General features: G+C 36.6%; 3 protein-coding genes across 3 annotated transcripts; 1 reads left to right on the forward strand and 2 right to left on the reverse strand.

Annotated features, from left to right (window-relative positions):
* Positions 1-6: 6 nt before the first annotated feature.
* LOC118747046 (telomere length and silencing protein 1 homolog) lies at positions 7-641 on the forward strand. Its single transcript, XM_036481037.1, has 2 exons — positions 7-208; positions 326-641. Exons 1-2 carry the CDS (start codon positions 22-24, stop codon positions 493-495), a joined length of 357 nt encoding a protein of 118 aa, XP_036336930.1. The 5' UTR covers positions 7-21; the 3' UTR covers positions 496-641.
* A 5,450-nt stretch (positions 642-6,091) lies between these two features.
* On the reverse strand, positions 6,092-10,255 carry LOC118747047 (elongation of very long chain fatty acids protein 4-like). The gene is made up of 5 exons (XM_036481038.1): positions 10,212-10,255; positions 9,964-10,126; positions 9,713-9,884; positions 8,180-8,307; positions 6,092-6,286 (listed from the first exon to the last, which is right to left on the reverse strand). The coding sequence occupies exons 1-5, from the start codon at positions 10,253-10,255 to the stop codon at positions 6,119-6,121; spliced, it is 675 nt and encodes a 224-aa protein (XP_036336931.1). The 3' UTR covers positions 6,092-6,118.
* Positions 10,256-13,735: 3,480 nt separating this feature from the next.
* On the reverse strand, positions 13,736-15,944 carry LOC118747048 (vanin-like protein 3). Its single transcript, XM_036481039.1, has 4 exons — positions 15,766-15,944; positions 14,959-15,613; positions 14,168-14,885; positions 13,736-14,099 (listed from the first exon to the last, which is right to left on the reverse strand). The coding sequence occupies exons 1-4, from the start codon at positions 15,835-15,837 to the stop codon at positions 13,904-13,906; spliced, it is 1,641 nt and encodes a 546-aa protein (XP_036336932.1). The 5' UTR covers positions 15,838-15,944; the 3' UTR covers positions 13,736-13,903.
* Positions 15,945-24,111: the final 8,167 nt, after the last annotated feature.

Genomic DNA, 24,111 nt, shown 5'->3' on the forward strand with positions numbered 1-24,111 from the left:
TCATCAAACCGTTCGGAAGAAATGTTATCCAATCAAATGTTAAATGGTATACCTGAAGTGGATTTAGGTATTGACGCGAAAATAAAAAATATCGAAGCGACTGAGGATGCCAAACAAAAGCTGCTGCAAGATCAAAAGAACAAGAAAGATGGCCCATCACAGTTTGTGCCAACAAACATGGCAGTGAATTTCATGCAACATAATCGATGTAAGTTGGGGATCACATATCAGCACGTCGTTGAATTTCATTACAATTTATTTACATACATATGTTTGGGTTATATAATTATTTTGTATTGTTTTTTGTTTTGTTTTTTTTTTTTAGTTAACATTGAAGATAGCGACCAAAAACGTCGCAAGCGCGATTATGTTGCCCAAAATGCCCCACAACAGCAACAACATTCCTATCAGCAAGCTGGTGCGGTGAACGGCGTCAAACGCGCAACAGATGACTACCATTATGATAAATTTAAGAAACAATTTCGTCGTTATTAAAATGATTCAGTTGGAAACAATACATTTTTTAAGCAAAAACCGCAACGGACTTCGATGCTCGTATAAATATGGAGGAGTACCATTAATTTCTTCTTGATCCAATGTTTGGACTAAACCAAATTAGTATGGGACCATGGTACCTTGAGGTACCACCTTTCCGATAAAAAAAAGAAAGAATTATCGAAAATTGTTCACATGGTCCAAAGTTATCCGGCAACAATTACAAAATTTAGGAGTATCATCAATTTCTTCAAGATTTAATGATCGGATCTAAACCAAATTGGTATGGGACCACCTTTCCGATTAGAAGAATAATCGAAATCGGTTCACATGGTCCGAAGTTATGCGGTAGCATACATAAAAAAAATATTCCGACAATTTGAAAACCTCCCTTTTTAAGTCGGTTAATAAAATAAAAGCAAATAAAAATAATAAAAAACAGTAATTTCAAATATAGGACAAAGCGTTTCTCAGGTACCATTACAAAGAAAAAACCGTTTTATGTACATAGTTGATGCCGCGATATGTTTAATGATAGCCTTGTTCTAAAAGTATAATTTTCATTTGCTTTTATTTTGTCATAAGTGAATATAGCTACCTTTAAGATTTTTTTATTCACATGTATATTAAACTAAACAATTTATCCAGTACACTATTTTATTTTCTACTGCGCATGCCTCTGGACTGAATATACATATAAAGGATGACCGATGTGAGAAAAAAGTATGCTGGTATTCTGGATGTTCCATTGCTTTTGGCTGTTTTGCGAATTGCCTATTTTAGGACCTCCTTTAAAAACACTGAGATATTGAGCCTATGAATAAAAACTTAGCAATTTGTTTTTCTTAAAATCTCAAACCTTTGAGATACTTAAATTTATTTAAAGAAATCAAGTAAAAGGTCAGAAATTTTAAGAAAAATCAATTGATTAATTTCTTCAAAACTAATTGTTATTAAAAATGTAAATAGAAAATTAGCTATTTTTCACCTACATACACACATACCCATACAACTCTTGTTAATGTCACATCGTTTTCCGGCGCACACAGCCAAATACTCCATCTACTTGCAATATAATTTGCCTAATATTTAAATTGGCGTTACATTCACACTCGCATACACCCGAACCGCCTGCACACCGACACCCACTACATTTGCCCAGTTCATTGTGTTCAAACGATGCGGCTTAATAAGTTATTCAAGCATTACCGATTCGTGCCACAAATCGAATTAAGTACGTGACTCAAATGCAGCGCTCACCACAGCCACAGCCACAACCAATAAACAGCAACCAATAGCGAGAAAAATATAAAAATCACCAACGGAATCAACGTTAATGTTTAGTTGGAAGATGGCAGCGGGCGCGTCTGTCGTCCTTGCTTTGGCATACAAATAAACGGGCCTCGTGCTGCGGTGCTCTTCTCATCAAACATTTTTTTTTTACAGTTTGGCAACTAATTAACAAAGGTTTGCTGGAATTTCAAATTCTAATTATATACTACTGTATACATATGTACATACAAATACATACACACATAGTATATTGATGGAGGTCCTTTCTGTCTGTTTCCACATGTAATTTGCTTCCAAAAAAATTAAGTTTTAATTTATGGTACTGTGTGAAAAAAAACCAAATAGAATAACGATGGAATTTATTTATCTGGTGAAATGTAATCCTCCTTGGTTGATTATGTTCGGTAATACTTAATTATTAAATCATGTTATCTTTTTATCTACACTAGCGCTCAACACTGGAGGAATCGTGTTTTATTATAACTAAAATGTTTACCTTTTTATTTTATTTTTATTTTTTTTTTTATAAAAAATATGGTAACTGAAAAAATATAAAAACAAACTTTATGCAGAATTTAGAAATATTCAACAAATTTTCATCAATATGTTGAACTTTGTTTCTGAATTTTTAGAACATTTTCGGCTATGCAAATAATATTTCTTTTGCTGACGGCTTTTGCGTTTTTTTTCATTTAACAAGTGCAATTTAAAAAAATTGATTGATTGATTGATAAAAGTTGATTTTTAAAATTTTTTTTCGCATTTTCTTAAACAAGAAATTCCATGTTTATATGGAAAAAGGTACAAAACGTTGTCAAAAAAAAAGTAAACTACATACCCAAACACCATTCATCCAGTTCCGGTTGATAAAGATGGATTTCGAGTGACCAGAAAGCTGCACAACCTCCGAAAACATAGTGCGCTTCATAATTTCACCAGCGATGAAGTTGAGTTGTGAGCCGTCGTGAAGACAAAGGCCTGCCAAGGTCATTGGCCTCGAGGGACAATGCATGTTGATGCTAAAACACTTGAGGGTCTACCTTTCTTAGAGCCATTTAGACATCCTTCCTCCCATAAAAACCCTAAATCCCGAAGTTAAAAAGAATTAAACAAGGGTTCCCACAAGATGGTGCCCTCTCCCCACTACGGTTTAACTTCTGCATTTCGAAGATTCCTCAGTCTCCACTGAAAGAGAGGGAGGAAGAGAGAGAGAGGAAGAGAGAGAGAGGAAGAGAGAGAGAGAGAGGGAGAGAGAGGAAGAGAGAGAGAGAGGGAGAGAGAGGAAGAGAGAGGGAGAGAGAGAGGAAGAGAGAGAAGAAGAGAGAGGGAGAGAGAAAGAGAGAGAGAGAGGGTGATTAGATTAGATCCGTTAGAGGTTGTGCACTGTGACCGAAGGTCTATTGTGCCCTCAGAGCTCATCATAACACATCGTTCAGCGCTAGTGCTCTGATGGATCCTAGCAGTTTCGAGGCGGTAGAAAATGAGTATGCATAACTTCTGGCCACGCCCTTCACAGGTGTGGTAGTGGGGTTTCCGTTGTCATATCGCAGTACCGACACAAGTGGTCTGCATTAACCCCCCCAGGGTATGCACATGGGCTCGCAGTCTGTACTGATCTGTTAGCATCCCTGTTATAAATCTCCGGTTAGTCTTCTGACGGGTGATTAGCTCCCTAGATCTTTTGGTGTTACAGCTTCCAAAAAGTTCTTTCGCCTACCTTAGTCTAGGCGTATTCCCCCAATATGCTCTTCTTAGCAGACTTCTCTTCCCTGATGATGTGAGGCGCCAATGCAAGGAGGTGTTTTGGTCCTATTGGCCAATTGGCTAGCCTGTCAGCCTCCTCCTTCCTCTGCATGTCTTTGTGGCCCGGGACACACTGTAGTTGCAGTGTGTTGTTTTCCTCCAGAGTGTTCAGCCTCATTCTCATACTACCCATGATTTAATCTATGAGGATATGGCTTTTAATGCAACCAGGCAGAATTATTTCGGCGCAAGCATTGATAGCGCAAACTTTCGCTTGAAAAACATACTACGGTAGTTCCCCAGGGGAATAGAGATTTTGGGCTTAGGGCCGAACACTCCTGCATCTATCCCTTCGTCACTTTTCGAGTCATCTGTAAACCACCTTTGGGTGTGGACCCTGAAGGTGTATGTCTAAAATTGTTTCATTCCAGGTCGCTTTGTTGCCTGGTTCGGTTCTGAATTTTGTCTCAAAGGTTGCCATCGTAACCATGTCATCTCTATTGAAGTCATAAAATCATAGCAGGGGATCTTTGATCTGGTTTCCTCTCCCATTCTGCTCGAAATCACCGTTCCTTTACCAGTGCCCTCCCTCATAAAGTTGAGGAGGGCTTTCTAGGCAGTGTGTTTTATGTGGGACAAGTGCGCATGGCTCCCGTTATGCAGGTACACGCCAGTCGCTATTGGCTTGACTATGGTACATCTACCGCAAGATATAGGGACTAGACTGTCATGATTAGGCGACCAGTCTTCTGCACACCATTAAAGTCCGTGTGACTTTTGTGATGGCGTACTCAATGTGATTTTTCCATAAAACTTTGCATTCGACAGAGAGAGGGAGAGGGTTCCAGTTATCTTATATACTGACGACTGCTCGATATTTGCGTAAACGGGTGTTCCTCCGATATTTCTTGCTTCTTTACCGCACGGAAGTTTTACTTTCTCCACCACCAAAATAAAAACGACTCTTTTAACCACCTCGACGAATGAGGTCATGCTGTCCTATTGCAAAAAAAGGGCTCCTGGCCTATTGCTGTTGTTGCTGTTGCGTTGAAAGGTAGCCTCCTCATTTCCTCCTATGCTTTTATGGCTCGGGATCCAGAGAAGGAAGACCCTGCTGTTTGCTGACAAAGCGTTTGGTCTCTACGCACTCGAAAATCAATGGAGACTTTATTTCATGGGAATTATGGGTTCACACTTGACATTGCCATCGCTTAATATTAGGATACGAGGACTGCAGCGGTAATAAATTTGAGCCCGGGCTCCTCAACCCTCCAAACAATTTTTAAATTAATTGCTTTAATCAAATTTATCAACTTGGCAAACTATTTTTTTCTTTGAATTTAAATTTCGAAAAATTTGGGCCTCTGAAAAATCCAAGCCCGGAAGTAAATACCTCCGACCCCTCTTCTCGTCGGGCCTGTATGTATGTATGTACATATGTACACATCTCTGTAGAATTATCAAAATAAAATGTTTCTTCAGAAAATTAAAAGATCGTCCTCATATGTGAGTGTAGCTGTTTGTGGCGAGACAACTTCTTTCCACCTCACTTCCGAATGTTACCCGTACAACAGCACCTTAAATATTTTCGTCGAGCTTGGCGTACAATTTTTTGCTGATTTGTGCTGATTTGATTTTCTTATAAATCTTCACTTTGGCTGCTAATGTGTTTGCCGCAAAGAGAGCTCTACCGAAGGCACAAATATATAGAAATATGTTTTTTTATCTTTAGTTAACTTAAACTGCGGACGCACGCGAATATCCATATATGTCATATGAACATTAGGGTGTATCACTCTCCATGCCCCAAAAAAAAAAAATCGCTGCAGGTTTTCCATCATACATATTTTGAGACTTGCGCCAAAATGATTCAGAAAAATACTTAGATTAACGTGAACTGAACCGATTTAAAAATACCTCCATAAAATGAGTTTGTTTTTATAGAAAAAAATTGTTTTAAAAGATATTTTTTTCCAAAAAATCAACTTAGATGATAGAAGAGTTTAAGCTTAGAATGCCTACATAAACATGTTTAGAAATTTTATCAACGGAATTAAAATAATGAGATTTTTGTAAGTATTTTTAGATCGGCCTAGCTCAGGTAAATCTTAATATTTTTCCGAAATATTTTGGCGGAAGTCTTAAAAATAATAAATTTTATAAATACCGGCAAAAAAACCGGCGTGTTTTTTTGGTGAAGCACCCTAATGTAGATATGTAAGTACAGACATATCTTCGTTAGTACGTTCGCTTGTGCCGTACGAAGGTCAAAACGCAGCTAATTAGATTTTTGTTAAGCTGCAATCATTGCGGCAATTTCATTTGCGCCAACGTCATCACCATTTACTTTTCAACGCCTCCAATGGTGTCACTTGAAGCTTTATAGGTAGTGCTGAAGAAGCTTTTTTACTCCTGGCCAACGTATATTTTGCTGGAACGCTTTTCTGGCAACAAAACACATATGTACGCACGAACTTGACGTTGTCGAGGATTTTCTATTCTATGTATGTATGTATGTGTGTTAACAGTAAAATAAATGGTGATGAAAGTAAAGTAATTGAGAACAAGCGGTGACTTAGAAATTTAATTATTTATCTTTAATTTTGTTTGTTTGATATGTTTTCACATAAAATTGTCCGAAGAGGAATAGCAAAGATGCCATATAAACGATGGTCGTAACATTGATCCAAGTGGGAAAATCGCAGCCTCTTATAATAGCTTGAGCAGACCAACAGGCACCGAACACAAATTGTATCTGAAATTAATTGAAAACGTTAGTTGGAATTAAGAATTTCCAAAAATACTGAACAAATTTTAACACATAGAAAGTTATAGTAGGTGCATAATTAAAAACTTAACGAAGTTTCGCAGCTTCGCAGAAGCAGGGTAGGCCAAGAGAAAAGAGGCTAGGGTAGTAACGCGTTTAAACTAAAATAACCCCTATAATTGGGAGCCAAAACGTTTATCCACTTCAGCTTTTTGAGTAAAGAAGTGGTCTCAAGCGCGTTGGGACAGATACGGATTTCCTAAAATATAATGGATTTAACTACGGTTTCATAGAGCCAGAAAATAACCTTACAAGCGCGACTCTGTCTCTTTCCAATTGCCCTATTGCCCTAAGGGTCTGTAACGGCCTCCTCGCTATTTCCTTAGTGTTCGACCCCCACGACAACTTCCTATGAATAATAAAACCCAAGTACTTTACTCAATCAAAAACCGGAAGACATACGTCCGCACTTAAGAGAAGAGTTATACTTTCTTGTAAATAAGACAAGTTTGGATTTACGGTACTAATTCCAAGGAATGGCTAGACAGAGATCGGTATCTAAACATATAATAAAACTGTAACAGGCCGATGTCTGTACATTAAAGGAAAATTGATAGGGGGTCCTTAGTCTGTCTGTTTGTATGTTTGTACGCGCATCTATCGAAAACTAATGCATGGAATCAAATGTAGTTTTCACCGATGTATTGATAGAGGTCTAACTTAAAATATAGACGAACAAAATTAGAGAGTTGCCACCTGTATGAAAATAGCAGTTCAAAGAATTGACTGCAATATGGCTGTCAAAAAAAGAAGAGATTTACGAAGGCTTACAGCTGAAAATATTTTTGTGGAGGGTTGCCACCTGATTGAACATTTTAATTTAGCTATTAACTTTTTATGCATGAAGCCACAAAAATACCGCTAAGGCACCTCCTGTCGAGCTTTGTGTTAAGAATTCAGCTACCAAGCTTCTCTTAGCGTCCAAAGACGCTGAAAATTTTTTAGTGTAGTATTCTTTCTTCTCCTACATCCTAAATCCTTTACTATACATACATATATTTGTAAGTAAGTATGGCATTTTACGTTGGACACACATATGTACAAGTTCATATCTATACATATATATTTGGGTCAATCTATGTCAAATCCATCAAAGGTTGTAGTCGGAATTTTTGATTTGTACGAAGTTTGATTTTCTTTTACCTTATATCTGCCAAATGAAAAAATTATTTTTTTTTTATGTTATGCAAAATTCTTAACTTCACAATTTGCAGGAATTTGGCAAATTTACTTTTCTAATATGTAGAAAAGGTGATATTTGGGAATACAAAGAAAAAATATTCGAAAAATAAAAAAAATACAGAATTTGAAAATAAGAAAATAGTAAAAGCAAAAGCTTATTAACATTTTCGCTAAATTTTTCATACAATACCAACTGGTCTTAAAAGATCGTGAAATTTTTAAGAAGGTGTTTTTTTGAAATATGCAGACCATAAATAAAGTTATGCTAAGGAATTTTTATTTAAATTAATTTTTAATTGATAGTTTGCAAACGATTTTTTTCAAAGCTCAAAAATGTAATCTTAAAAATCAAGGTATTATCTAAACAAGTAGCCAAAGGCAGAGCCATATTTCTAGCTATAACAGCTTTTAAAATATTCAAAAACTAAGGTTGAGAAATCCCGGAAATTGTAATATTTTGAACTTTCGAAATTTTTAAAATATTTTTTTCGTTATCTGATAAAAGAAAGGTTCTGATCAAAATTCTGATAAAAGAAAGGTTCTGATCAAAATTCATCCAAATCAAAAATGGTCGATTCCAACCATTGGCCCGTTGGAAAGGATTGGCCCACTTGTAGATTTGTTATTTTTTTCACTTACCAATTGCAATGCAGTAAGGTATTTCTTCCACCAGAGAAATTTTTGAACGCTAGGCCCCAAAGCGCTTAGTCCATAGTAGCTGTACATAATGACATGTATGAATGAATTCGTTACGGATGGTATAATTGCTGTAAAGAATAATTAAGAAACGGTCAGTATCTCGAGTTTAATAAAACAATGTAGTTGGCTAGTGAAAATATTACGTCTCTAGATTCTTGCGTATCTGACCCAAAATCAAGGCACGGATCTCTCAGAACTGACAACACGTGGAAATACGTAAAGTTCTGGAGGGATTGCGGGAGTTTGTGGCTTTAGTACTGCAGCAAACGTACCTCAGACAACATTACTCTGGATGGGAAGGATTTGTCTCTACTACCAACCTTTTTAACAGAACACTCGCAGGTTGCTCGCAGGGTATTTAATCGGTCATAAGATTGAGGACGGCGAGAAGTCGGACCTGGCAATGGGCGCGGGACCAATTATTCAAACTCGATCCCGCCTATCCCAACATTAAATTTTTAGATCCCGAACCCGACCATCTCGACGTTTTTCACATTTATACCGCCCCTTGGTGCCCGATACCTATCACTTAATAAAGTAACTGAATATTTTACCTTTGTCATACTGAAAGATCCGCGGGCGATCAGAGGTTCTGCAGGAAAGTCGATAAAACATATTTTTTTGCTGTAAATAGAACCCACTGAATGTTGTTTTTATGATACTAAAGCCAAAATATTAAATTTGTCTAAAATTCAAGAGGGGTTTTACCTCTTAATGCGGATTTTTCGAATTTTTGTAAGTTGAGAGTTTTATCGGAAGTGTAGGAAAAGAATTTTCTTCCCGCCCGGAAAAATTTTTAAAGACCTTCCATCCCGGCCGTTTTAAAAGTAGTACCCTGGGTGCCGTGAACCCCGATAGCCCGCGCCCTTACCTAGACGGAACGCATCTGCGGGGAATATTTAGTGTTAGCCTGAAAAAGACTTCTGCTTTTTTTAAGTCATCTACAGTCGATCCCTTAAGTAAGAGGAAATCGTCTACTAAGACAGAGAGTTTCCATTCGAGAAGTTGACAGTATTTTGGTATATAGTATATTTAGAGTTATAGAGACACAAAAGAACTACTCTGTCGTAGTGTCATCTGGTTTGTTTCATCAAACATCTTAACTAACCATCGAGACTATTCGCTTTCATTCGACAAGTTTGTAAATTTATCAGTAGATCACTAAACTGAACCTGATTAATGTTTCAACTTAAACATACATAGATGGCCAACTCAACTGGTCGATAGCGGTCAATCTATGCTTTTCGAAGGCGATGTCGGACAAACTATCCTAGATCAGCTTTGTCAGATAAATTATGCTAATTCGCCTATTCCTAAGACGCACCTACAAAAAATAGGGCTTAGTTAGCACAAACTTAGGAAAGGTCATCGAGTTAAGGTAGTCTTTCGCACGCCAATCAAGATAGGATAGATTGACCGGTATCATCCAGTTGTGATGAAGTAGCGCGGGGCCATCCGACATCTAATACTTACTCGATCCGGTGGGCACCCACTTTATAGCGATCCACCACAATGGAAACATAGTGCCATGATGATAGACGTGTAGAAAGGTTAACTGCTTCCGCTTTTTGCGTAAAATGAAGAAAATCGTATCGGCAAATTCCAGCAATTTAGAGAAATAAAACCACCAAACAGCAGCAGCAATCTGTTTAAAGCAAAGCGACCAAATCAAGCATTTGAGTAGATCACAACACACAAAAGTAACTAAGTACATATTTATTTACCCTAAATTCTTCTTTCGTGTACAGCTCGCGGCTTGACTGACACCAGAAATTATACTTGGAGCGTATGCCATTGAATAGAAGCTCCTTGCAGATGTGCGCATTCAGTAAAGCCATCAAAAAATTATAGAGCAACATCAAAGGTTTCATTTGGAAGGGTTTACGTCTGTAAAAGTTATAAAATTGCGACAGTTTTAGTATTCACACGCATTTTACATAAGAGTATTTTGCAACGAGTTTGAACGCAACACCTTTGCATCCATTTTGGCAGATAGCGCACCAGCAACAGATACATTGTCACAAGCGCCACTACATCGCCGTAAGACTCGACCAGCAGCCAATGTTGCGTGCGCTTGTCCGCTAGATGCGCGTAAGGAAAATTTGTGGAGTTGAGTTTGAAATATTTGTATTTGAAGAATGCCATTTTTTTAAGTGAACACTTTTTATTAAGCAAAACGTTAATTTTTTAGTTGTTAGTTGGTAACGCCAGCGCATTTAACGTATACGTGTTTACACACCGATTTGCACTAAACATTCTCAAAAAAATTTAGTTGACTTATATTTATACTATGCGCTTAAATGGTTATCTTCTTTTCATAGCTTTCCGTTCGAATTTAGTCATGCGTATTTGATTTGTTGAAACATAACTTTGACCTACACATTGCTTCGATGTTAATTTCGAAATCTCCAAAACTCTTAGGCAACAGTGGCAATAACCTTGACATGTAATTGCAACGGAAAAAATAAAATAAATTTACAATAAAAAGAAAAACCTTGTAAGTGAACAAAATTCAAGTCCGATGATCGGCAATTAGGCACAATGATGCGTATCCCGAAGAAAAGTTTTGTACTTGGTGAATGCTCTACAAGTGTTGTCGTGTACAGAGTGCCATTTAATTATTTTTGGATGAAATGGGTTTACTTGGAATGCATGCAAACACAATTTTTGTAGTGGGTTAGGGCGGGTCAATTTTTTTTTGACTATGCGCATTTATCATAGGGCGATTCTATGTACGTGTAATTCTAAGCAAATTTGCCGAAGAAACCATGTGTCTAAAATCAATTTGGAAATAGCGAAAACAAGTGTCGAAGAAAATGTGAAAATTTTCACTGTAGCGCCCTCTGGTGGTAGTTTTAAGAAAACGACGAATGCAGAAATGAATTCCTTATACCAAAAAACCCCTTTTTGCATGTTTATATAAAAAATTTAAGTACTTTACGACATTACAACAGAATGCTAAGAAACCTATTTTCGGAATTTGGCAAACTCCAAATTGATTTTCGACCCATGGTTTCTTCGGAATTACACGTAGAATGCTTCTGTGCTACACGCGCATAGTGGAAAAAATCTCCCATACAAATTGACCTGTCCTAATGTATGCTTAGGTGGATAGTAAAATATGCCCAAATTCACAATTTTCTGGCGGTAACTTTCTTTTTATCATAATAGACCCGGTAGTCGCCTAAATGATTTCGTCTGAATTCAATAAAGCACGCAAGTTGTTTCATTACAGTGCCAGCCAAGTGAAGTCGAGTACTTCTCTACTGGACTTCCCATTGCAGAGGAGGTCTTCTTCTTCCCCTGCTTCTGCCAGCGGGTACCACGTTGAATGTGATAAGTTCTATTCGATTTTCTGAGATAGATAAGCCTGTCTGTAAGGTCGTTTTGCAATATGTACCTTTCATAACCTGAAAAACTCTTTCATGTTATCAATATTAATGCAGGTATGATATTCGGACCAGTCCTATTCTTTTCATGTTGAAACGTCCTATTCAGAAGTCTACTGGAACTTTTACGAAGCTTTATAAGTTCAAAGTTCTACCATGGAACTGCTTTCTCTTCCTGATTCTTCTAAGCGAATATACAGGATGAAAAAAACACTATTGGTTGAAATATTTTTCTATGGCGTTGAATTCCACCCGCAACTCTTCTGTCAACACGGATGCGCATATCAAAAATTTCCATGACCTTTTGTCACAGTTCGAGCTGTATATCGAGATGGAAACATCTCGAGTTTATTGGAATGGACCATACTTTTCACGTAGCTCAAGAAGCCCTATTGTGTCAAATCACAAGATCTCAGCGACCATTTGATCTCATTGTTTCGTGGGATAATGCGTTCTGGAAACCTCGTTCGCAATAAGGCCACTGTTTCATGCGATGTGTGGCAAGTAGAACCGTTCTGTCGGAACCACATATCGTCGTCACAAAGTGTTATCATGTTCCGACAACGTTCACCGTAACAGCGTTACGAAGACCCACGTTTTACACCGACCCAGTTTATTCGAACTTCTGCACTAAATTGCTGATCGTTGACCCATAGGTTAGGTTAGCTTATCTTGGCGGTCCTCTTCAGCACTGTAACTGAGGCCATCATGCGCCCATTGTAATGCCATATTAGACAGTCATTAGGTCCCTTCTTTTACCTTAGAAGTGAAACCACTTTGTCGCTCTCATGAAGCGCACAAAGCCGTAGACAGTTCAGCCAAACATTCAAAAAAGTAGTGGAGGAGCGTGCGCCGTTGAGCCCTCGACAATGCTGCACATTGGCATAGGAAATTCTCTACGCTTACTTTCACATCACGGCAGCTACGACAGTAGTTTGACTGCAAAACCATTCTATAGGCATGGATTCCCATCAGGCCGTGCCCGGTGAGAATTCCAATTACATGTCGGAGCAGTGGATGCTCAAAGCCGAGGAGAGGGCGTAGTCTTCGTTTATCTAACTCAGGTTAAATATGCTTTGCTATACTTATCGTGGGCTCCTCAGTCCATCTTGTGTTTGACAGGTCGTTAAAGAATTTTTGGTGTCAAAGACTGTAGTCCCAATTGTCCGTACTGAGCCCGCGGTAGTTTGCGGATGCAGTAATCTTTTCATGTGGATTGGCTGAACACACTTTAATTTTAATATGCAATAAAGTTGTTGCATGACTCTCACCAACCATCGGCTTTGGCAGTTTCTTTTAGCTGCGCAGTCATGATTATGTAACCGAATATCGCTTCCGTCGTCATCGATTGGGGCAAATGGGTCATCATTATCTACATGGTTTTCGTTAACACTACCAAAAGGCAGGTCAGACTCCAGTCTGATGCTGCATACTATCATGCTTCGGGCCCAGGCGAAGTCAATCAGCCTCATTCCGTTATCGGAAGTTCGTCGTAGAGGCTGAATTTTCCGACTGTTGGAGCAAAAATTCCGCCTAGAAAGTTTTTTCTATCGTAACGGGGGCCGCGCTCGTAGTTAAGCCCCTAGATCAGTGCTGTTTCAGAACCATTTTAGGACTAGGTCGGGATCATTTCAGGACGGTTTCGATACCTGTTTAGGGCTATTTTAGAACCATTTCGGGACTTGTGCGGGATAATTTAGGAACTGGTTGAAGACCATTTTGGGACTTGTTCTTAATCATCTCGAGTCTAGTTCGGCAACATTTCAGAACTAGTTGGTGACTATTTTAGCACCATTTTGGTACCAGGTCGGTATCATTTTGGGAACGATAAGGGACTATTTCGGGACCGTTTCAGGACTTTTGACATATTCTCGGTAACGACTTTTTCAGAACCATTTTAGGAAAGACTAGTCACGAAATAATCCTGAAATGGTCATGATCTATTACCGAAGTGGTTAAGTCGTGTACTGGTTCCGAAAAAATGCACAAAATGAAATGAAATTTTATGTTTAATTTCTAAATTATCCTACGTATGTATGTAACTGAATCGCCTAACGAATTGGCAATTTTTTTTAAGAAAAATTTCGATATTTTCAAAATTTTTGAGCTTATTTTACTTTTAATTATTTTAATTAAATTTTTTTTTTAATTCACATCATTTGGTTTTCGAAAAGTTCCCATGTAGATACATATTTACTCCAAACCATATCAGAAATTTATTTGCAATTAAATGCGCCGACATACGTTAATTCCGCTAAATTAATTCTACGAAAAATCAGCAGTCAGTGAATCTTATATGTAAAAAATCAATTGCAAAGGTGCCAGTCCAAAGCAGTAAGCATGATAACAGGACCAACATGGAGCCAGTCAATCCCGATGCCACCGAGCTGTCATAGTAGTTTGCATAGATGCCAAAAGTTAACAGATTGTCTGTGGAAGCTTTTAAATCAATTGAAGTCTCGTAGGATTTACTGAAAATTTAAAATAAAAGAACAAATGTAAAAAGCATGACACTTAAATTCGGCAGCATAGAACTCACCTTTTATCGGTAACCTCCCACGCTACCTGCGCTGGTTGTAGCGAGTAAAAGTTCAAGTTCAAAGTGTTCGGCATTAACAGTAAGCGTTCGGCCTTCTTAAAGCTACCCGCAATATTTAGGCGTTTGAAAGCGAACGCTGGCTGTATTGTTGTATTTGCAGAGAATAAAAGACCACAACTGGCAACGGTGTCATCGGTACAGGCGTACATTCCACAAATGGCTACAGCGCTGTATTGCTCCTTCTCGTAAGAGCGTTGACCAGTGAAGACGCCAAAGCGGTATTGATAAGCACCAGCCGCGCTGCCATTGCCATAAGAGCTTTGACTTGCTGTAGTCTCTGCTGTCAGCGTACAGCAGAGATCTTCGGCGCACTGCTGCAATGCGATCACAGACGAGGCGGTTAAGTTAAGCAGCTGTGAATGGAAATTGTCCAGTTGTGGATCACGCAGTAATCTTAGGCCGGTTAGGGGCGCTGTTGATGCAGCAGCGATTTGCCTCGTATTCACAGCTTCTAGGCGACTACCAGTTTGCTCGTTTTTGGGCACTTTTGCTACCAGCAGTTGGCGCACACCCACATTGCCGACCATTGTTGCTGTCAAGCTGCCACTGCTACCCGCATAAATGCCAGAGCCTGTAGCACCAGAGAGCGGATAACTAGAGCCAGCAGCAAGTACCGTTACATTGTTGCCCCAAGCCCAGGATTGTTGCAGCTGCACGGCTAAGGGAATACAAAAAAAAACAAAACAGATTTGTAACTGAGCTAGTACGTCAGTTGAGACTCAAGTGCTCACCGGTTAGAAAAGGCGTCTCGGAGATGAAACTCGCAGTGAATATGACATTCTTAATGCCATACTTAACCACCAGCTCCTCGGCTGGCGTGTAGAAGAGTAAATCGAAGCAGATGAATTGCGCAAATCGCACACCGAAATCCGTATCGAATATAGCGTACTCTGGCTGATAAGTGGTATTTTTTTGCTCCACATAGATATTCACCTTGCGATAGCGTGATATGACACGCCCCTCGCGATCGAACACCACATTCGTGTTGTAAATGTTGAGTCCATTTGTGGCGCATGGTCGCGGATCGAATGCTGCATTGTCAGCACAATTCTCCTTTTCCGTTAAATTGATAACCAAATATTTACGGTTCGTTCGCGCTGCACAGGATAGCTCCACCAAGAAGTCTTCATAGCGACTACTCTGGTTGGCCAGCAGACATGGTATTACAGCGTCTTCTGCCGCTGGCACATAGGTGGGCTGGAAATCATTGTTCAGTGTGCCCTCGGGAAAGACGACAATGTCCGTTTCGAGCGCCTCAGGTGATGCGAGTATTTCTTTGTATGCAGCTGTATGATTGGCAATTAGCTGAGCTGTTGTTAGCCCGATAAAATCGGGACGAAATTCCACCACTCCAGCAACAAAGTATGGATCATTGATGTCTGTGGTCTATAAAATGATAAATTCAAATTTCGATTAAAAACTATTTAAGTATTTGATAATCTTATCTTTATAACTTGCGCACTAGCGCAGTTAGGCAGATAAATAAGTTATAGGTTTATTGTTGCCACGATGAGTATGTATGTATGTATGTAGTTTACCAGACCAACAGTTGCTTGCAGCGTGATGCCAAGCAAAACGTAGACAGATATATTAACCAAGCGTTGAAGCATCTTAACTTGTAAGTGGGCACTTGTTTTAGCGCAACTTCGATGTCAATCAGTGAGCGACTAATCCCACACAATACTAACTTTCGAAAATCGCAAAAAGTTTAGTTGCTTTGGTCAGCTACTTAAATTTGCATATCACACAATTTGAATAAGCTTTGTTGGTTTCTCTCTTCTACAATCTCTTTGATGCCTCTCTTTGCTGCTGTAAATTAAGCGCGATAATGTTTGGTATGATAATGATTAGCAACTTAATCTCCCTCTCTAAACGTTAACCCTTAAAATAGCTCGCTGGTTCGCTATGAACCGGCTGATAGAAATTATAATTGTTAAACAAATCCCCGTAGCTGGATTCTATAACTGTGTGTGTATTCAAGTATATACTGAAAACTGTATGCACTTTTTAATTTTGTGATTCCGCAAGTGTTAGAACGAGTTGTAACTGTCAAAATTGTGTACACTTCTCTTCCGAAAAACTCGCATCGCTGAGTTTTTGGTTTTGAGTTTTGCAAACTGCATTTTCTCACAGTTACAGAATCCAGCCCCTGGTTCTTGGCGCTGATCTAAATAAAAAAAAAATTACAACTATATTTTCAAATCAGGGCATCAACCTCGAGAAAACTAAATTTTGTGTAAATTATATAGTTACTTAAAACATATATATATATTTGAAAATTAATAATAAAACATAATAGTTGCGCATCTAGAAGTTAAAGATTTTTTGCTAAAACTGTAGCTTTCCCTCGTAAAATATTTAAATCTGGATATCCTATGACCCTCCTAAAACCAGCTTAGTAATTTTTGTGGAGAAGTATGTATTTTACTATTAAATTTTTTAGCCAAAAAAATTAGGCTTGTAAGGGTTAAGACGATGGCATATTTGATTAGGAAATTACTTTATGAGTATGTACTAAGCTTTGTAGTTGTCAGCACTCTAAATCAGTGGCATAGATAGGAGGAGGGGTTAAGAAGAAATGCTTTATTTCTTAATTATATGTACGTAGGTGGGTGCCAACCTATTTCAAAAACTAACAGGTCAATTCTGGATAAGATAGTAAAAAGTCTTTCGTATGCCAAATGAAAGACAGATGGCAAGATTGTTCGAAAGACTTTTGTTATTCTAGCACAAAAGTCTTGGAAAAAAGCTCTTTCATTCACTATTCGTGGTGAAAAGCCATTATGAGCGAAGGCCCTTGTATACCATTTAGCTCGTATTACTCCAAAAGTTGCAATGGTCGGGTGGGCAAGGCACAGGCATGCCAATCGGGACAGCGGATTTTTTTTCTTTTTTCTAATCTATTTTTTTTGTTCTTTTTTAATTAAATTTTTCCGATTTTTAGTTTTTAAAAAATTAAATTTTTAGAAACTTATGTATTTTAACAGCCGGTTTCACCAGCAATTTAAATGGAAAATGATTTTTTATTTTAAGTAAATTTCCATATGTGACCTGGTCTACGGAAAGGGGGCTTAGGTGTCAAAAAATCAATTATCACTTTTTGGTTGATTCGGATGGAAGATGAGATGCTTTTTCACGTGGTGAAAAGCAGAAAATCCTAACTTGCTTAGAAGTGTACTAAAAATGTAGAGAAAGAAGAGTAAAAATACGACAAAATATAATTTATTGGTAATGAACAAAATACATTGAATTATAAGCTATAAAGACATGATTATACACTAGAAAAACGTATTATGGGCCAAAAATAATAATGCTGAGTAGTTTATGTATTTTTCTTTGTTGTCGTTTTCCTTGAGATCTCCTTTACATCAACAACATACAGGTCCATCTTAACAAAAGTTTGTTCGGTATCATCTTCTGCCTGAGATACACATACTTCGTCTTCATCATCATCGCTCTCTTCATAGTTTTCATCATCGCTTTCATCATCCTTTTCATGGAAATATTGTCCGTATACGGCACTGAACTCCTCATCAACACTCATGTTTCATTTCATGCGAAATGCGAAGACGATAATCAACAGAAACAGTAAACGTCACTTCTTCAGTGTTACTTTTTTAAATGTTCCACACTAGCAACTTACACGATGAACTATAATAATATTCCGACCAACAACAACACTTAGTGGAGCAACAACAACACTTACTGGACGTCCGGCGCGGAGAACAATTAACGAGATAATGAGAAACTGACGAAACGAGTTGCTTACTTTTAACAGCTTTTTCACAGAAAACTAGTTTTCGCACGTAAGCTCCCTTTTCGTAGACCAGGTCACATATAACATTCAAAAATTGTAAATCATTTTTCACTGAAATTGCTTTCATGAAATTGGCTGTCAGTATTTTTTTATTTAATTTCTTTTTTATTTAATTTTCTTTGATGGTTTGGTTGTTATTGTTTTTTAAAAGAATAAATTTTTTAATAAGTTTTTTAATTGAAATTAAAATTAATATTAAATTTAGATTTTCTTTTGATTTTTTAAATTTTATTGTGTAAGAAAGAAAAATATTTTTTTTTAAATTTCATTTCCTTTTTAGAAATTAATTTCTTTTGCTTTATTTACATTTAATTTGTTACTCTTTTGTTAATTTTATTTTTTTTATATTCAGATTTATATATATTTTTTTATCTTATTATATTTTTTTATAATTTTTATTTATTTCTTGATAAAAATATTTTAAAATTTAAATTTTAAGTACTATTTCCTTGTTTGTTTGATTTTTTTCTTTTCCTAATTTAATTTTCTTTTATTTATTAATTTTCATTATTTTAAAAAGAAAAATAGTATCTACATATATAATTTTAATATAATTTATTTTCTAAAAGACGTATTGCTAAAAGGTGAACACCATAACGCTAGTACCTCCTCGTCAGCAGATCTCTCATTTAGTCTTTCGAGAGACAATAAAGAACTTTTAAAATAGTTGCCAGAATTGACTAAGACAATTGTCGAAAGAAATACGCGGAAGTGTAAATATTTATACAAGGATCTACTAGTTCAGCCTGGGCTTAACCGGTTTCTTCTACTTGGTCCGATCTAGATCTAGAATCACATAGATAGAACTAGTGGAGCGTAGTAAAACTGTTTACAAGAATTTCAGACTGAATCACAGCAGCATACATATATGTATTAACCAAGTAATTGGTTAAGCAAACCAAGACTATTTCAAATTTAAATTAGCAGTTGTCATGGCAACAGTATCTTTTTCCAAAAAATCATCAGTATTTTTATCGGTTTCAAAGGGCATCAGTAGCGCATTTCAAGGTCAATGAGCACCCTGTATTGATTACAGTAGAAAATTGAAAGTTGGTATAGATATTACAAATACCAAAAGTAAAAAACTAAGGGGGGTGCCAGGCTTTCTACGATGACATTTTTTTTCCGCCAAACAAAATTAGAGTAGTCTAATTATAATGAAAGAAAATAGTAAAATAAAAAAAAACTGCAAAAATACACACTATAAAAAAAAATTTAAGTGTAAGTTCGTACTGTAACCTCCTCGTTGTAGGCTTCGGGAACTAAATTTGATGTGGGCTAACTACAGGCGATTTTTTTATGTGTATCCGCCATTTTGAATTTTTGAAATCTAACTTTAGATTTGTCATCAGGGACCCCAAAAATCACCGGGTAGCAAGTTTTAAGCCACTTTTAGTGGTTTAATGGCCCCTGGTGCCCTGTCGGAAACACCAACATCCAAAAAGAAAAAAAAGTCATTATTAAGGTTTATTTCAACACGTTTTATTTTGTAAACTTATGTTAATAGTACTTTAAATGTTTATCTTCCAACAAGTTTATGAAGTTTTTTCATGCACGTAGTATATACATATGTAGGTATGTTTGTAGCTGCTTTGCATTTTATATAACTTTGTTTGTGGCTCGTAAATCAATGATGCGGTTAAAGTATTTTTATGCTTGAAAAGAAATTCGAAGCTATCGGGGCGCTATGTAGAATACCCCAAAAAAAGAAGAAAATGCAAAGCAAATAAAAAGTAAAAAAAAAAAACGACGTCTCGAATAAAAGAGGCAACACCGTTGAGTAACTCGACTCCTGCAGGATAATTTGGCAAACATAGCAGGTAGTTAAAAGTGCAAACAAAGTGCCAGTAAGTGCGCAGGATGATACATATATGCAAGATCATTTGGGATTTCCGCGGCCACACGGTAGGGTTGCCGCCGAAAATATGCGCCCAAAAAGTGAAGAGGTTAACAAATATTCGTTAACTTGTTTGCAAGTGAATTAATCGAAACTAGTTGCTGAAAGTTGAGCGAAAAGAAGTTGCCGAAAGTATACTTACAGATTTTTTAACTTCCAAAGCACTTTTTAAATCATTAAATAGTAGCTAGCTACTATTTAGCGCATCCCTACACTCGCACACTCGTCTATTGGACAAATATTGCATCTATTCAAACAATTTTACAATATTTCCTCACTGCAATTTTACTGTTAGTTGGCATCTGCGCGTGCAAGTGCAAGGCTTCAACGTTTGCCAAAAGCAATCATGAAACACCATACAAAATTGCTACATTTTTAGGTAGTATTTACTTTTGCAGCCCCACACAGCTGCGCGTCTGCTATGTAGTCGCAATAAATATACAGACAACAAAAAAAAAAAATCGGCTAAGGAAAAGATGTAAACGTTGAGGCTATACCACTGCTGTTGGTACGTACACACTTTTTTCCTATGTATGTACAAATATATTTTTTTCTGCATGTAAGTACTGCAGGTAAGAAAGGAAGCGAAAGTGCCTTTGGAAAATTAGAAAAATATTTGCCAATTTGGCAAAGCTGTCAGACGCGAAATTTGTGTAATAAGAAAAAAATTATGTACAAAAAAAAAAAATGTCTTGGAAATGTTAAAAACCGGAATGATGGGAGGTGTAATTGAAATACGAGTGAAATTGCGATAAAATATCATTTGAGCTGTAGTTGAACAAATTTGCGTACTTCTATGTTGCAAAGGAGCTGCATTCCTTTTAAAACGGTATCTACAATTATTATCTGACGTTTTCGATGAAAGAGAGAGAGATAGAGAGAAAGTGGATATTTTGCAACCTATTTAAATTATTTAATAATTTTCTTTCGCCAGCTTTTCGAGCACATCTGCTTGTTGTACAGCTAATATTATTATTATACTTGCATTTTATTATACTAGAATGGCATGGTCTATAAAACTGCATACCCAAAATTTTTCTTAAAACTAAAAAAAAATTTAACTTTGGTGAAAATTACATGTTTCCCACAAATACGAAAATCTAAATCTATAAAATTATTTTAAAAACAAAGGGATTTCAGGAACAAATCAACATAAATCAATATCATAGATTTATAATTAGCCAGTCTTTTAACAATTTCCGCGTTCTGAAATCCTCAAAAATTTTTTTTGTGTATCGCATTATCACTTTTCAACTCAGCAAGCATGTGGAGGTTTGATTTCCTATCATACCACTTCTCCATAGTGGTTAGGTCCTTGTGGAACCCTTCGCCATGTTCTTCGCTAGTGTTTTTTTTTCAATATTTTATTTTTTTTTCACCCCTTTCTACTCAAACCATCGACAAGAGGTAGAATCCATCTGACGAATTGTATTTTTATTATTAGTATTGTCTCTTCGGAAAAATTACTTCCAATTATATTTTTTGAAATTTGCCATTTTTACCATTTAAAGTGTCGAATTCAATAGTTTTTTTTTTATCAAAAACTGGACGTGTTAGAAAAATTTTGTCATTTCAAGCATCAAAAAATCTATAAGCTGAGGTCGGTCCCCTTTTTCAGGTAAAAGACGACAAATTAAAATTTTGTTAAATCGTGTTATTTTTAAAACATTTAAAGTTTTGTTTGGAATTTTATTTTCGTTTTGGGGGAACTCTACAAATGTTTTCAACTAATTCTTATGTAACATTTATTAACTGGAACAGGATAATCGATTATCCTAAAAATTGCTGTGTTTTCTGCACTAAAAAATTTTATACGAAATGGAAATTCAAAAATCGGGCTGAACTGGTCTGTTGCAAATTTTATGATTTTCACTAAAAAAAATGAATCAAATTGAGCGAAAAATGAAGACTCCAGTGAAATATGAACCGTAAATTTCCGTTTTGTACCACTGAGTGTGTTGTCTCCGCTGAGGTTCCAAAGATTATTCAAAGCACCCGAAGCTTCTTCTTAACATGTGAAACGCCGGATATTTCTAGACATACAGAAACTAGTATTAATGAATAAAGGTGTAAACCATTTATTCACCGTCCTCTGTGTTAGACACAGCTGCCATATCTTACAGAGGATGCTGAGACGCGATTCCATGCCACACAACGTTGAAGCCGGTCCACTTCCTAGAAGGCGGCTTTATAAGCTTACGGACGAGATCCAGTCTTGTAAGACGTTGACGCTGACACGATCCTATCTTATCTATGTACACGTTCGTGGGTAACCGCGCTCCAAGAGCACAATAACTAGATCTGATGCTATCGGTAGAACATGCTATCCACGACGTTCACCCAGAGGCAATTACCACCTTTAAAAACTTAACACCACGTAAATATCGCATTGTGGCCAAAGAACGTCGGCAGCTTCGCGAAGTCCGCGTATTTCTTGCATAAGCAAGGTTTGAATACTGTAGCAGATTTAAGTCCTACCTACTTTCCTACCAACATATCGAACCAAGGTGCGATCAGACGATGTCAATCACCTTTTTAATTGCCCGCCTAAGTCCACTCAGCTAACATCCTTCTCGCTTTGGTTTGACCTCGTCGAAAGAGCGCGTTTTTTGGGCCTACTATTGCTTCAGCTTGACGACATCGATTAGTAGACAAGCCGATTTAGGTAGAGCTTGGTAGTGTCTGGTCAAAGAAACTTCAGAATATTTGCAAAATGGGCAAAATAGCGCCTGCCAAATGCATTCAAGATTTAAGCAAACGTACCTTATAAGTTCGCGATAGCAGCATGAGCGGCGCAATCCGAAGCTCCCTGCTCGAAAAAGATTTACTTATTTTATAGTTACAAACCAAACTCATTACCGATTTACATACATATATATATACCACAAAAGCACACCCGAGCATTTGCTCTCAACACTCACTCGATAAATAACCATATCAAAATAGAGTCGAATACGTATGAAAACTCAATCAAAATACATACAAACATACATTAAAAACATAAAATGTTAAAAGGACCCAGATCATACCAGTTTTAATTTCATTAATTGAATGAAATTTTAGTATTCAAATATTAATGCTTTTAGTCAGAAATTAAATAAATATTCATAAAGAAAAAAAACAGCTGAAAAAAGCGTAGGTCAAAAGGAAATAAATTGCCAGAGATATAATTGAAAATGTAAAGCACGCCTAAGCCGACCGGACTTACGCGTAAATACTCTTAAGGGATGAGAAAAAGTAATGAAATTGGGATTAAAATTTAACGCACATTTGTGCACTAAAATTATCTAACCTTCAAAAACAAAGGCAATGGGAAAAAGTAAGCACTTTCTATAAAAGTCAAACGTTAAGCAATAAATCCTTGCACTTAAATAATTAAATACATATGTAAATATATATTCAGGCACAATTCACAAAGTTAATGTTTCCCTTTTTTGTTTATTTTTTCCCACAAGTAGGATAATTATGCCCGACCGAAATAAATCGTAAATAAATCAGAATCACTAAATTAGCAAATACACAGTAAAAAATCGATCTGTAAAATTGTGCATTTATAATGAAAAATAATTTTATTAAATAACATAACTTTGGGTCGTGGATTATGAACCTGTATACGAGTTTTGTAGGTAATTTTCCAAAGATATAATTTCATTTTAATTTGCATCCTGAAAGAAAAAACTTCAAAATTTAATAGGGAAAAAATTAAAACCTAACAGATTTTTTTCCTGTGTATTAAATGCTGCTCTTTTACAAAAAAATCAACTTACTGGCGAATAAAATCGATGGATAAATAAAAAAGTTGTATGAAATATGAGCAGGAAAGAATGTTACTCATACGCCATGTAGGAAGGTGTATGAGTATGACCCTGTAAATAGAAGCATTTTTTCCTGCTAATAAATATTTAATTCATCACCTTTTTATTTAAGTATCCATCCATTTTCTTCGTAAGTAGCTTGCATTTTTTGTAAAAGAACGAGGGGGACTTTCATAAAAATGAAAAAAATGTTAAAAAATCTTTTTTTTTTTGTAGTTTTTACCCTATTAATGTTTGTATTTTTTCATGGCATTTTTTTATTCACGATGCAATAAAAATGAAAATATCCTGAGAATATTACTTGATCTAGAAAAATGCTATACCGATCCGTAAATCGCAATTCTCCGAATGAAAA

This window comes from Rhagoletis pomonella, unplaced genomic scaffold (genome assembly GCF_013731165.1).
Source record: "Rhagoletis pomonella isolate Grant_MI unplaced genomic scaffold, Rhpom_1.0 Rhpom_scaffold_00011, whole genome shotgun sequence".
Taxonomy (NCBI): domain Eukaryota; kingdom Metazoa; phylum Arthropoda; class Insecta; order Diptera; family Tephritidae; genus Rhagoletis; species Rhagoletis pomonella.

Excerpts from the sequence above, each read along its gene's own strand:
- LOC118747048 (XM_036481039.1), bottom strand. The coding sequence starts at position 15,837 with ATGCTTCAACGCTTGGTTAATATATCTGTCTACGTTTTGCTTGGCATC. Across the intron at positions 15,614-15,765 it reads TGCAAGCAACTGTTGGTCTG|ACCACAGACATCAATGATCC; the intron begins GTAAACTACATA and ends ATCATTTTATAG. Across the intron at positions 14,886-14,958 it reads CGAGACGCCTTTTCTAACCG|CCGTGCAGCTGCAACAATCC; the intron begins GTGAGCACTTGA and ends GTATTCCCTTAG.
- LOC118747047 (XM_036481038.1), bottom strand. The coding sequence starts at position 10,255 with ATGTATCTGTTGCTGGTGCGCTATCTGCCAAAATGGATGCAAAG. Across the intron at positions 9,885-9,963 it reads ACACGAAAGAAGAATTTAGG|ATTGCTGCTGCTGTTTGGTG; the intron begins GTAAATAAATAT and ends TGCTTTAAACAG. Across the intron at positions 8,308-9,712 it reads GTGGGTGCCCACCGGATCGA|CAATTATACCATCCGTAACG; the intron begins GTAAGTATTAGA and ends TATTCTTTACAG.
- LOC118747046 (XM_036481037.1), top strand. The coding sequence starts at position 22 with ATGTTATCCAATCAAATGTTAAATGGTATACCTGAAGTGGATTTAGGT. Across the intron at positions 209-325 it reads TTTCATGCAACATAATCGAT|TTAACATTGAAGATAGCGAC; the intron begins GTAAGTTGGGGA and ends TTTTTTTTTTAG.